The 14,139-nt window shown below is 38.0% G+C and overlaps 1 protein-coding gene across 2 annotated transcripts; it reads left to right on the top strand.

Moving 5' to 3' along the window:
- The first annotated feature begins 3,384 nt into the window (after window positions 1–3,384).
- On the top strand, window positions 3,385–14,139 carry LOC146462476 (uncharacterized). Of its 2 annotated transcripts, XM_085085574.1 has the most exons (6): window positions 3,385–3,399; window positions 5,558–5,709; window positions 6,477–7,151; window positions 8,138–8,326; window positions 9,686–9,802; window positions 10,957–14,139. In XM_085085574.1, the coding sequence occupies exons 2-6, from the start codon at window positions 5,670–5,672 to the stop codon at window positions 13,629–13,631; spliced, it is 3,696 nt and encodes a 1,231-aa protein (XP_084941700.1). In that variant the 5' UTR covers window positions 3,385–3,399; window positions 5,558–5,669; the 3' UTR covers window positions 13,632–14,139. The 2 variants fall into 2 exon arrangements, with proteins under 2 accessions (XP_084941700.1, XP_084941701.1); XM_085085575.1 differs by lacking the exon at window positions 3,385–3,399 and having other exon boundaries at window positions 5,655–5,679.

Raw genomic sequence — 14,139 nt, 5'->3', positions numbered from 1 at the left:
TCAGTTTAGTTTGGGAGCGGCTCTCGAAAACCTCGCTGGGCAGAAGCTCCGAAAAAAAATCTTCGTGGCCACTGCGTGGCCCTCTGGAACGTAATTGTTTTGGGCTTTTTCGTTTCTTCTCGTTGTTACAGCAAAGGTAAGGAGTCAAATCAGTTCATTTGATGTGTGTTTCAAGGAATTTCTCCTGGTTGATTTGGTGGTCTAATATAAATACATGTACGCAGTCATCAGGGTTTGTCAATGTTTGTTTGTCTTCCTGCATCGAACAGTTTTCATGTTCTTTTCAATGTTTGTGTTTCAGTTCTTGTAATCACCGGAGAAGGGTTTTGGTCTTTAATACCGTTTGGCTGAATGCGAGACGACGTGCCACTGTTGAAGATCTGAGCACCACGATTGAATTATTAAGTCTCGTGACTGATTTATGTACTAGTCTCAGCTGTTTCAACTTGGGAAACGAATTTTCACTTCGTAAGCTCATCTTTATATTAGGGAAAAATTTCCGCACAGCCCCATACATTAATTATGCATGCTGATGTATTAATTATGTATGCGCTTCATTGTTTTTAAAGACAATAACCTATTCCCATGTGTTTTGCATATATGCATTGCAAATAATACTTACTGCGTCAATAAAAGAGGATTTCGTCGTGTCATGAATTTTTCTCCACTTCTCTCTCCATTTTCCCAATCCCATTTTCTTTATTTCTCTACCCCAGCCCCCTAACGCTTTGCTTTTTCTTTCTTTCTTTCTTTTTTTCGGTCTACCTACCATACCGTGCCTTGAACTGAAGCCTTACTGTTAGCGTTGGATTCCCTGTCCATCTGCTTTACCACTAGACTACGAGGGATTTGTTGGAAATTGCCCCTCAACAAATATATTTTATTTTTTGTAGGCCTTTAAAAATCTACATAACAATACAAAGGTAATTTTTTTCATGTGCGTTGCACTTGCCTTGTAATTTTCACGGGAAAATGCGTCATTCTTGCCCCTTGATTGGCCAGTCTCGGTTTGGGTATTTCTCCAAGTCATAGCCCCATGCAACCATGTTATAGTGAGTTATAGAGCATCAACGAGTCTTGGCCGACTTCAGTTTTTGTAGTTATTGCTTGTGTTCCGAATCGTCGTCTTATTGTTTTTGTGTCCTTACCCTACGTCAATGCCACGCTACTGCGTCAGTAATTTGACTGACCTTCGCCCATCGTTCCAAGCCTTTAATCACCTTTTAAAGTCGCCCAATATCCTTGCGGATTACGAATGGTGAACAGAATAGTACAAGGAACACAATCTAAACGCGCCGTCCGTGAAAGGTCCACTAGTTGGGTGCAAGAATGCCCTAAAGATGAGCAATGTTGGCATATATTGTAAGATGCCAACCTTAACGAAGTTCACCAGGACTGACAAACCATTTTACCGCTCTACGCGCTCTTCGAGATACGCCGGAGGAAGACGAAATATATCAGATACCGTAACACATGAAGCCCGCACGTCTATGCAAGCGAGAACCTCTGGCTTTATTTTAGGAACGACAGCAGCAAAAATAGGACGTAAAACAAAAAGAAAGGTAAAGAAATACTTTATTTTTGATAGTTTACGGCAGTCGCGATTAAAAACCACTGGTTAATCTGCTTTTATTTTTACGGCCATGCGAAAACAATTGTCACTTAATTCTAAACATTTTTAAAACGAGGACAAATTAAAATGCGTAAAAATTGCTAAAATTGTCAAATTTTGTTTAGATTTTCCGTATTTTTATCCTAAAATTCGAAGATTTCGGCAAAGCCCATATAGACGTAGAAAGAAAATATAAAACTAAGAGGAACAAAGCGAAGTAATCCCAACGGCGCACTATTGTTATCCTTATTGTTTCCTTTCAACAAAGACTGTATGCATAATTAATGTATGGGGCTGTGCGGAAATCTTGCCTATATTAGTAATTAAATGGTTATCTTAATCACTATTTAACATTGGTTCAGGATTATCGTGAACGAATATTGTTTTCGGCGTAAAGATTTCTTGCAACAGAATCTGCCTGCTTTGAAAATCTTTTTTTAAATAAATTATTTGCCTACTTGGACATTCGCCTTCAACAAACTCTCCCACACGGAAGATGACACTTTGATTACACGCTTAAAGAATAAAATATAGTCATAACTGCATTTAGTATTTTAAAAATGAGTTACAAGTTATGCAAGGCTCTTGTTGTTTACATTTGTAGGCCACCATTTTGGACAAACGTAGAGAAGGCAAGTTAGCTAGCTTCCCTTTGGACGAGTTTGTTGTGGGCGAGTTGGCATGTGAGCGAACCAGTTACTGGTTGCCTTTTCAGAACTAAAGAGAAACCTCTTCTAACAAGAGACAAAGAAAGTGAAATTAGATTTCAACATTATGCTAAAACAGGTTAAAGATTTTAAACTCTGATTTACAGCTTTTGCTCCCATTTGCATCTCATTTGCCTCTTTGATGTATTAAATTCAGATATTTCTGGAATGATAATCCTTCAGTTATAAGTGTTGTAATGTCTTTAAGAGCATGGCATTTTAATCTGGGAATGTTTTATACTGAAGGTAATGGTCTTAAGGAAAAGTTTTAAAATTTGTGCTTCAAACTATCTCCTTTGTTGGACCTTGAACATCACATGCATGATGCGTGGATCCGAATTTGCATGAAGTGCAGACATGTCACCCACTCAGACACACAATTTTATTTTTAGTGAGATCCAGAAGTATTAATTCTCAATCAGGTAGTTATCTATGCTAAACATATCATTAACCAGATCTGAATCAGACTGGTGGTCTAAAATCTCTTAGGCAAGGTACACGATCTTGTGTGTTATGTTGTTGATCCTTTTTGGCTGTTTGGAATATTTCCTACACTGTACATGTAAGTGATTTCTTCTGTGGCCTCTTTTGTGTTTCAGTGTGACACCTTTTTGTCATGTTTAGTTTTGTTTGCAAGCCATCACATAATGAAATTAAATACAGTAGAACCCCACTAACACTGATTTTTCCTGGACTTGACTCCAGCCCTTTTTGTCAGTCATTTTATACTATCTAACTCAAACTCCAATCAAACTCTCTGCTACAGTTTAACTCAAACCAAATTTAATCTTCCTTTGCTAAAATGTACCTACAGCTGTAGGTGGTATCTCTACTTAAAAAAAAAAATTAAAAAATCCAGTAAATGTCAACATTTCAGCACATAAGTAGCTGATTGATGCATCAGTCTTTAATCTTTAATTTATTGATACTGTGATTGTAATGTATGTTAAACTACCTTAATTTTATGTAGATCTTGTACATTGGAAGGCAAGTCTAGCGAGAAATCTCTTCTAACAAGCGACAAAGAAAGTGAAGTACATTGTAAGATACCAGCTGCTACAGTGTTATTTTTTAAAAGAGGTAAGATTTTAAACTTTTGTTTGTACTTTTCATTTCTCATTTCGTCTTTGATGGATTAAATTCCGTCTCAAGTTTAATAACCAGGCATGCATATGTATAGTGGAAAATTAGTGGGCCATTTACAAGGTTCTCCTCAAGTGCCCACAACCTGCAAAAAAACCAGCTGCTTTGAATCTGAGCCTTTTATATTTTGGTGAAAAGGCTTGGGGTGTGCGAAGAATACGAGTTGTGAGTTGGCGTTGCGAGTTGCTAAACCTAGAAAATGAACATTTTTTTGTTATATAAAAGTTAGGGATTGCAGAGACGTAAAACCGGACATTTCAGAAACAAGACGCTTTTAAGAGCATTTACGTGGGACGCGTTGGTGTATGTTAAGCAGCAGTACGTGTAGCTTCATTTTATATATTCCCATTGTACGCCTTGCAGATTTTTCAACCTATCCTCCCTTCGTGATTGAATTAACTGCGTAGTATTAGTCAGAAAGATTACATGATATTGTGTTATGCTTAACTTGAAATCATACCGTAATAACGTAATGACCGATAGATACAGACCCAACCAACATTTACTATGGAAAAATAATTAATATACAAACAGTTTCTTTCTCCAAATCAAACATGAAAGCATTAGTATTAAAGCGTCTGTGTGAGGCACGAGGTATTCTTCTTAACAAATGTTTTCCCTGTACATATATCTTAGAAAATAATACAAACAGCGCAACATCGAAAACCTTATCGTCAGTGCTATATATATTCTGGTAATGTCAGTAAGTGACATGTAAGATTAAAACAGAAAGATAAACAGACAAAAAGCTTTCCTCAATGAAAACTTTTAGTAAAATTTGACAACCAAACTTTTAATTTTTTTGTGAAGTGGATTTCCATTATAGCGATTAAGCGTGACTCAGTTTGACAAAGTGAAGTGATGTGTGTTTAAGCTTATCAGTGACCTTTCCTCCTTGCATTCTGGTTCTACAATGTGTCAAACAAAGCGTGATTTCCTCACCAGGAACTCTCCAATTACCACGGTTTAAACTAGTACTTCTTAGAAGTACAGTAATCCTTTCAATTTACTGCTTCAATTTATTGTCTTTCTGAAAATGGCATATTTGAGTCTAAAACATGTAAACAATATGGCTGCCACAGGGCACCAATTTCAGTGAAAAAAGCCTTTCACTGATTAGTGGTTATGTGATGTCACACAGATAGGGATGAGTTAATCCCCTCCCTCTGGACATACATGCACAAAACAGTTCTGATTGGGCCATTTTTTTTGAAGACAATGAGAACAAAAGAGGACAAAAATATCTTCTCTCTCCTAGAGAGCAGAATTTAATTCAGGTTAAATTAATTTATTCATTGCAATTTGCAACCATGAGGAAGAAAAAAAAGGAATTCCACCGAAATTTTGAGCAGTCTGCCCTGAGGGCATCCCACGTAATAACGTAGTTTTTTCTTGCACTGAGTTCAGTTTAAAGATCTGCCAAGTTGCACCCAGAGGGTTAACTTAAAGATAGGCTTTGTCCTTGTAGTCAGAATGCTAGTGTAGTCTTTATACAACACAAAATGTACGCAAAAAGGTTCCTTGCCAGTTACATGTAGTTTCTTTTTGATAAATTATCCATGCATAATAAGTTTACTTTTGCACATGAAGTAGCATAAAATAACACAAGATAAATAAAACATTGCTTACCACTACACTCGGGATCATCCTCCATGGTGTACCGCCAGGAAAGGAAAAGAGAAATTAACCTGCATGTACCTGGGTTTTATCATTGCAGCTCTCCACGACACAACATTCGATCAGAGTTTCTAGGATGTTCCCATGCGTTCATGAAACCAGAAGAGCAATAGTGTTGGGTACTCCCATATTTTAAAGTGACATGATGCTTGTCTATTGTTCATTTTTACGTCTTTGCGATCCCTAACTTTATAATATGTTATCTTGACTAGGATTAGGAATAATTATCTTCACTTGATTTTCTAGGCTTAGAAGTCTCGCAACTCAAACTAGCAACTCAGAGTCAATTGAATTCAAGTTATGGCTGTGTTTAAGTGCTTTTTACTGCTTGACAACAGTCATTACAAAATCCTACAACAATTTTTAAAAGTATGACTGTAATAATAATTAGAAGTTTATTTTCAATGCTTACTGACAGGGCATCTGAGAAGCACTGTGTAGAGAAGGAGAGCCTGGATGATCCTAGACTGAGAGCTTGAAGATTGATTGCATGGACCTTGAGAGTGGGAGTGTTGAGAGAAGGTTTTAGAATGATGGAAGGTAATGACGACAGCTTGGAAGACATAAGAGGTAACTACGTATAAATTTAATCAATGATATTTTTCTGTGTGACAACAGAACTACAATCTTAGCAACACTAGTCGAGAAAAATGGGAATTGTGTACATAAATTTTCAATTTCCCTTAAGGAAAGAACACTGCTGTGAAAATTTCCGAAGATTTCACAGCAGGAAATTGAAAAAAAATTAGGTCAAAGCCTAATTTACACATTGACAATCGCCTGTGTTTGAGTTGTTTTAACTCAAGAGCTAAAAGGCGTTATTAGTTATTTTACCAGCGAGGGTTAGAAGAACGTAGTTTTGTTCTTGAACATTACATTTTGGAGGACTTCAATTAATTGGTACAGTGTAGAAGGAAAACTAGGTTTTCATACCGTATTACATGCTTTTAGTAAATGATAACCCTGTATGGAAACATCTTACTTAATATTGGCTAGATCAACTGTTAATAAAGACAGTGGACAATTCATGAATACCAAAAGCCATATAATTTATCTGAAACTAATAACATAGATGTAATCTCATGGTCTTACTGATTTCCTGACAAAACACAGAAAACAAACTTACTTAATAATCAAGATCATGTGGGAGATTAAATGCTTGAGGTAAACATGATGTCTACTCAAAACTTTATTTTTGTACGACTAAAATAATTATTTTATACAAAATTTTTGTTAATAATTTTTGAATTAACTTTTACTTTCTGTATAGTGAAATTAATTGAACAAACCAAAATGTATGTTTTCATTTTCTCTACTTTTTGCTTGCTCTCCATTAGGTGCTAAAAGGAAGCGGAAGAAAAGCTCTTCACTGCAGTCTGAAGACAGTCCTCCAGAACTCAGTATTAAGCTTCCAAAGACAAGTGAGCTTCCAAATACCAGTGAAGAATGGAGTGATGCTCAACTACCAATTGATGTTCTGCTACTGATGGTGGAGGACTGTGAGTTCTTAAGCTGTTTCCAATACCTTGATAAACCTTTCAGGAGTTGGCACAAAGAGATTGGTTATGTGTGCTTTGGATCAACTGGAAGCGGTGACCAGGAGAAGCTAAAGATTGCATTAATAAAATGCTCCAAAGGCTCTGCAGAGCCAGGTGGTTCTTCAACAACTGTAAAGAATGCAGTCAAGGTCCTGCGTCCCAAGGCTGTATTTTCAGTGGGTACCTGCATTGGCTTAAGTCCTGATGAAGCCAAACTAGGAGATGTTATCGTACCTTCCAAGCTAACAACACCCTCCGGCATCAAAACACCTGTGAGCAGAAATATTGGTCAGCTTATCAGGCATATTGTCGATGGCTGGGTTGCTCCTTTGGAAAACCCAGATGAGCGAGAAGTGAGAGTGCACCGTGATGGGGATATTCTGAGCCAGCGACTGGCACCCAGGTCTGGTTGGAGGCATGAGGATGTTGTTCAGCAATATCCTGAAGCTATTGCTATTGAATCAGAGGGTGAAGGTAAGTGTTTTAAGAAATTGATTGCATCCTTTGTCTATCAATTTGTGAATTACTTGTACAAAGTAAAAGGTCTAAGCAACAGTAAACTGAATTTAAGGACATTGCCAACTTTTGTTAAAGCGCATACATGTACATGTACGTTCTGTGCATCTTGAGATACGCAGGTTTCCTTATGGGTGGTGCCTACTAATACAGAGATATTTCTGCGTGGTTTAAAACTAAGCAGAGAAAGCAGAACTTAGTAAGTGATTCTGCCAATAAATGTTATTTAAAAAGAAAATTGGGATTAGCCATGCATTTTTTCAGAGATTCCTGTAATAAAGCTGCCATTTGGGAAAAAAAAAACCGCCATACATGTACATTGTTTTGTATTTTTATTTTTTGCTTTTTAGAATAATTGTTCCTTAATTTTCTCTAAAGAATGCCTTTCTACCCCCAATTTTCTTTCTGGATTCCAGTAGCCCATATCAAGATCTGTTTTTCCTGCATAATCACAGACTTTTGTATTAGGAAGCACTGTCCTTAAAAATGCTTAGAGTGTATCTTAGACAGTCTATACTGTGCTTAGATGCATCTACTTACTCCTTCTTCTTAATACTGTACAGCTATCACCTATTGGCTAGCTCCAACCTTTCCTTTGTAGCGTAATAATTCATATTACACTTGTGAGGTTACAATAGTCAGAGTTGAATGCGAAAAAAAAGAATATTTAATCATGTAATATTTTATAAGTGCTAGCCAGATTTTCAAACCCTATTTGTTGACTACAATGTGAGTTCATACTATCCAGTAGTCATGAAGCATGACATACCGGTAGGTGGGGGGAGGGGTGGAGCAAGAATATTACTAGAATATTCTAACACTGCTCACCCACCCTCCCTCCCCCACAACTATACCTAACTAGAGTGTATGCCTACCACTTGCCTGAAATCATGAATGTTTTTAGAGCACATCAATAGTTCAAATTATCTGTTTTCCTATTTCAGGTCTTTATGCAGCAGCCTATGATGACAAGGTAGAATGGGTGATAGTAAAAGGTGTGGCCAGTTTTGGAGATCCAACTCAGCCTTCAAGTGGTGACTGGATGGCTTTTGCAAGTACCATGGCAGCCTCTGTTGTGGCAAACATTCTTAACGATCCTCGTGTTTTCCAAGGATGGCCGCACTATAGCCAAGGTAATTGTCATCACTGGAAAAGCTGGCTGAAGGACATGATCAATGAGTCTGGCCTTAAAAATATTCTGTCTTAGCTCTTCTTGCCTGTTGTTTCTAATAATGTTCATATATGTAGCTTGTAATTATTATTATTTTGGTTATTATATATTATATATATGGTTATATACTTGGTTATCATTTTATTGAATGAACATTTGATGGTTTTGTCTCAAAGGAAAGAGTGAATTTTAAATGTGGCTAAATGTAATTATTTTGAGCAAGGTTAAAGTCAAGACAATGCCTGTCAGTGGTCGCCTTTCGTCGCGGCTCAGGGGTGATCTTTGAGCTCTCTGCTGTAGGCGCCTCATGGTTCTCTTTCCATTTGCTAGCTTGCTGGCCTGTGAGAAAGGCCATTTTACTTGCTTTATTTTCAACCCTTTTTCCCTCTCTGCCCTCCCTTGGTAAGCACAGTATTCCACCGATTGGGTTCAGTGTGATGGTGCCTTTGGTGGTGGCTGCTCGCAGGGTTGCCATAAACCTCCTTCCCCATACTGCATGGCTCCACCAACCTTTTAGGCACCAGCTCCCAAGCTCATCAAATAATTGATTAGTTTAATTGCTTAAGACCCTCACTCTTTACCCAAGGACAAACCAGAGGGGACACTGCCATTAATATTAAGGGTCTTTTGTTATAAATAAAAGTCAATGCCTTGTCCAACTTTAAAGCCACGGAACAAAATAGATGAGGCTACCAACAGTGGCAGTGACTATACTGCTTGGGTTACTCAACATCTTTTAGTCAGATTGAACAAAATGTCATGTCCACTTGCGCTGGAACTCTAACGTGGCATTATTACAGACTGTCTCAAATGTTTGCTCATCTGATTTTATTCGGTGGAGTGCAAGTCTGATTGGACTGAATTTTTTATTGTGGTAAGTGTGCACCATTGCTACAACAGCTAAAACAATTCCAGAAAAAGGCACAAGAAATTTGGTCACTTGAATTTTTTTGCGACAAAAGCTCAGAGTTGCTGCCTCATCTATCCATGGGTGGCTGCTTGAAGAAATTTTTTTTCAGCACACCCAGACAAAGCAATAATTCAGGAAAAAATACCACCTTTAAAGCACATATTTACTTGTGTATAGTCTTGGTGCTAACGAGGAGAAAGAGTAGCGCCACCCTACAGTTTATAGTTGTAGAGTCTTTCTATACAGTGTATCTTATCACTTTGCTCTTGCCAATAAACCATACACATGCGTGTGGTCTGAATTTTTATATTTAATTTAAAATGTGATCAAATTACAGTTCACTTGATACTTTTGCCTGGAAAGGATATCATGCAAAAAATTTACCAAGTTGTGTTGAATGTTGATCCTCAGGTGACATCAGCGAGCATATGACCACTGAAATGGAAAAGTTGAATATTCTCCATAGCACAGGAAGAAAGGAAAATGAACAAAAGAGAAAAAGAAAGAGAGAAGGAAGCGAGGATGAAGGTCAGTTCCAGATAGCTGCGTAAAAATCAGATCTAACAATATGATTCATGAAGTGGTGAAAAAATGTCTTCAAACTATCTGTTGACAGTTGGTTTGGAAAGAATTATTGGCAGCAATTTCAGGGATTTCATTAACAACGGTGCATACTAAAACAGAAGCGTTTTGGAGCATTTTATTACTATGCGGGAAAAGCAGATCTTAGCTAGGGCTATTAGAATCCAAAAAGAAGGCTAAGGGTAACCCTACATTTCTAAGAGACAATAAATGAAGAATAATTCTTAAAAGTGCTAAAATACAAAGCGATGTATGGCATTTTTTCCAAATTGAAGCTTTATTACATGTATCTCTGAAAAAATGTATGGCTATCTCCAGTTTCTTTTTAAATACCAATTATTGGCAAAAGCTCTTGCTAAGATCTGCTTTTTCCGCATAGTTTCAAAACGCGCTAAAATACCCCTATATTAGTAGGAACCACCCACAGGAAACCCGAGTATCTCGAGATACGCAGAACGTATGCGCAGTAACAAAAGTAGGCAGTGTCCTTAAGATCTTGCCCAGTCGGGCAAGAGGTTATTGCACCTGGGCGAGGGCAGGATGCATGTACATGTAGTTAACTTGGGTATGATCTTTATTGAAAACATTGCTTGAGATGTTAAAAATAACTGGGCAAAGTTGTGTTCACGGACGGTCAGTTTGCGCGGTGGCTTGCCCTTAATGAAACCCCAACAATTTATGAAATGATGATTGTTATGCCACAGATACTGCTTTTGAGTTGCAACCAAAGAATTGTCTCGTGCAGAAATTAACTTCAGAACGAAAAGGAAGAGGCACTATTTTGTCTTCTTTACAAAATTGCCATAACACTATCATCTTTATTGAGGCTATGGCTCTGAGAGTTATTAGTAAAAACCATCTCCCAGATTGTGTTAATCATTTAATTAAGTTTTTTTTTTGGGAGGGGGCTACAGTTAACTACTATATATTAGTAAACTGTGTTTTGTTCTAAAAGCGATACCAGAACAGAAAAGGAAACTGTCAGTTTGTGAAATAGAAAATCACGATCAGATTTTCATCCCCAGTATATTCGGCTACGCAAAGCTTTTTCGACATAGAAAATGGCTGATGCAATGTTCATCTTCTTTTCCTCAATTCAGATAATTTGCAACTGCAAGCGGCCGTACAAAAGATAAAGGACGATATTTTAGCAGGCACGGAGCAGCTTACAGATCTTCAACAACCCTTCAGAACTAATCCAGGTGAAGGCCCAGAAGCTAAAGATCTGTGCACGGACCAAATATATGTAAATGCAGTAATTCATGAAGGCAGAGTGAGATATAACTTTCCCACAGATAGATGGGAACAACTCAAAGTGTACCCCGCGCCCAATGCGAGTCAGTCCAAGTCTGTACGGCCAGAGGACATCTTTGATGCTCAGCACAACAATGTTCTCGTTGTTGGTCGTCCAGGCATTGGCAAAACAATGCTCTCTACTAAGCTTCTTCGAATGTGGGCATCTGGTAATCCCAAGATGAAAAAGCATTTTGAAATGGCCTTCCTTTTGAAATTCAGGCACTTAAACTCGGAAACAGACCTCAATCTTTATGAGCTGTTGGATCGCGCAGAAACAGTAGGACGCTTGGATGACGAGGTTTGGAGCCATATTAAAGAGAACCCCACCAAAGTACTTTTGATTTTCGATGGAATTGATGAATTCTCTGCAAGGTCACACGTAGCCCAAGATGACTCTTGTTACAAGAACACTGGGGAGGCGAAAATGCCCCTCCACTGTCTGTACAGAAAACTAGTGTCAGGAAAACTTCTCCGTGGTTGTACGGTGATAACGACAACAAGACCAACTGCTGTGGAATGTGTTAGAAACCTAAAATTCAAAAGGACAGTTGAAATTCTTGGATTTACATCTGAGCAAATTGAGGACTATGTGGAGAAGTTTACAGAAGGTGATTACGTCGCGAAGGAAACAATATGGCAACACATCAGCACAAACATAAACATCTTTTCACTGTGCTATATCCCCGTGAATTGTTTTATCATACGTCATTGCTTGCTACAATTGATAGCGATCTCTATCTGCGATGGAGGTCTGCAGCTCCCAACAAAGATGACCGAAATTTACAGCATGACCGTCAAGATTTTCTTCTATAAGCACAATCGTGATGACAAATACAGCTGCTCTAAAACCGATCTTGGGACGTACATTTACAAACCATTTAAAGAGCTTCATCCCGAAAATGAAATGGTGTTCAAGAGACTGGGAAAAATCGCTTTTAATGGCATTAAACAAGGAAGATTAATCTTTGAATCAAACGAAGTTGATGGACTGGAGGATTGTGGACTGCTTCACCGTTTGCCTGACGCCAAGCGCCGTTCACTTAGTGAACAGCCCAAAGCACAATACTGTTTCCTGCACTTAACAGTGCAGGAATTTTTCGCTGCTAAGCACGTAACGGACACCATGACTAAAGAGGAATTGCGAAGATTTGTTGCTGATCACATCAAGGAAGGTGCATGGCAAGTAGTGATACAGTTTGTGGCAGGGCTGTTGGAGCCTGATCCAGGCCAAGAAATGTCCAATGTTGATATTTTTAGTGAACTTCTTCCTGTGTCGACACAGGAGCGACAGGAGTTTCCCTTGTTGAGAGAGGGAAGAACACTGACCCTCTGGCCAGCTGTGGAAGACAGGACATTAGCCCTGAACGTATGTAAATGTTTGTATGAGATCAATGCAAAGCAGCAATCTACTTTACAAAATAAATTAGCAGAAATTGGTTTTAATAGCGTAAATTTTAAGTTTGGTTTCTTAGCTCCTATAGGGTGTGCAGCTGTAGTGCATGTCCTTAAAAATGTTCACAAAGAGTTGTTCTTGTCTTTATCACGAAACGTTTTTGGTGCGTTGGGTTGTGTAGAGATTGGTCGTGCACTAAGTGATGTAAATGTTAAAGTCATTGAATTGGAACTCGATGGAAACTTTATAGGAGACCAAGGAGCAGCACACCTGTGTGATGCACTAAAAGATAAAAATTGTAAACTCACTAATTTGAACCTTATGCATAACAATATAGGAGAACAAGGAGCAGCACTCCTTTATGATGCACTAAAAGATGAAAATTGTAAACTCACTAACTTGAACCTTAGTATAAACGGTATAGGAGACCAAGGAGCAGCACACCTGTGTGATGCACTAAAAGATAAAAATTGTAAACTCACTCACTTGGACCTTACTACGAACTGTATAGGAGAACAAGGAGCAGCACACCTGTGTGATGCACTAAAAGATAAAAATTGTAAACTCACTAACTTGAACCTTAGTTGTAACAATATAGGAGAACAAGGAGCAGCACACCTGTTTGATGCACTAAAAGATAAAAATTGTAAACTCACTAACTTGAACCTTGTTGGTAACAGTATAGGAGAACAAGGAGCAGCACATCTGTGTGATGCACTAAAAGATGATAATTGTAAACTCACTAACTTGGACCTTAGTAAAAACAAAATAGGAAAAGAAGGAGCAGCACACCTGTGTGATGCACTAAAAGATAAAAATTGTAAACTCACTAACTTGGGCCTAAGTGTTAACAATATAAGAGAACAAGGGGTAGCACACCTGTGTGATGCACTAAAAGATAAAAATTGTAAACTCACCAACTTGAACCTAAGTTCTAACATTATAGGAGACCAAGGAGCCGCACACGTGTGTGGTGCACTAAAAGATAAAAATTGTAAACTAACTCACTTGGACCTTGGTAACAATAACATAGGAGAACAAGCAGCAGCACTCCTGCGTGATGCACTACAAGATGTACTTTGTTAATTTATATTTTAATTCGCTCGACAAACGGAAAACCCGTTAGCAAGAGAGAGCGGTGTTCAATTGAGTATCACAAAACCGTAACCAAAGTAATTACCGTTAACGTACCCAAAAAGACGTAAACAACATAATGAATTAATCAACCGCAAAGAAAATGTAAGTAAATGGCCTTAAACGCCGAAAACCCTTCTAAGCAAGTCGGGATTGTTTTTGGTTTAATGTCTAATAATTGAGAAAGTGGTCAACTGAACCATTTATAGAGCGAAGGAAAGGAAATGCGAAATGTTTACTTTGGATGCTCAATTGAAAAGCGCTCTAACAATCAATCCAATCGAATACTGATGTATGTAAATATAAAATACCTGCGCAAAATAAAACTGTAAATAATCTGCTCCAAACATGGCTCTCGGAGCTAAAACCCAAAATGTTGTTTTCCTGTCAGTCAATAAATTCCATATTTATTCTCAACAGGAATGTATGTGCAAAGGAACAAATAAACAATTGAAGTTAA

Source organism: Pavona decussata, unplaced genomic scaffold, assembly GCF_977016875.1.
Source record: "Pavona decussata unplaced genomic scaffold, jaPavDecu1.1 SCAFFOLD_187, whole genome shotgun sequence".
Lineage (NCBI taxonomy): Eukaryota > Metazoa > Cnidaria > Anthozoa > Scleractinia > Agariciidae > Pavona > Pavona decussata.
Note: the sequence above shows the minus strand (reverse complement) of the source record. Positions and strands in the feature narration are given on the sequence as shown.

Excerpts from the sequence above, each read along its gene's own strand:
- LOC146462476 (XM_085085574.1), top strand. The coding sequence starts at position 5,670 with ATGATGGAAGGTAATGACGACAGCTTGGAAGACATAAGAG. Across the intron at positions 5,710-6,476 it reads CAGCTTGGAAGACATAAGAG|GTGCTAAAAGGAAGCGGAAG; the intron begins GTAACTACGTAT and ends GCTCTCCATTAG. Across the intron at positions 9,803-10,956 it reads AGAAGGAAGCGAGGATGAAG|ATAATTTGCAACTGCAAGCG; the intron begins GTCAGTTCCAGA and ends TCCTCAATTCAG.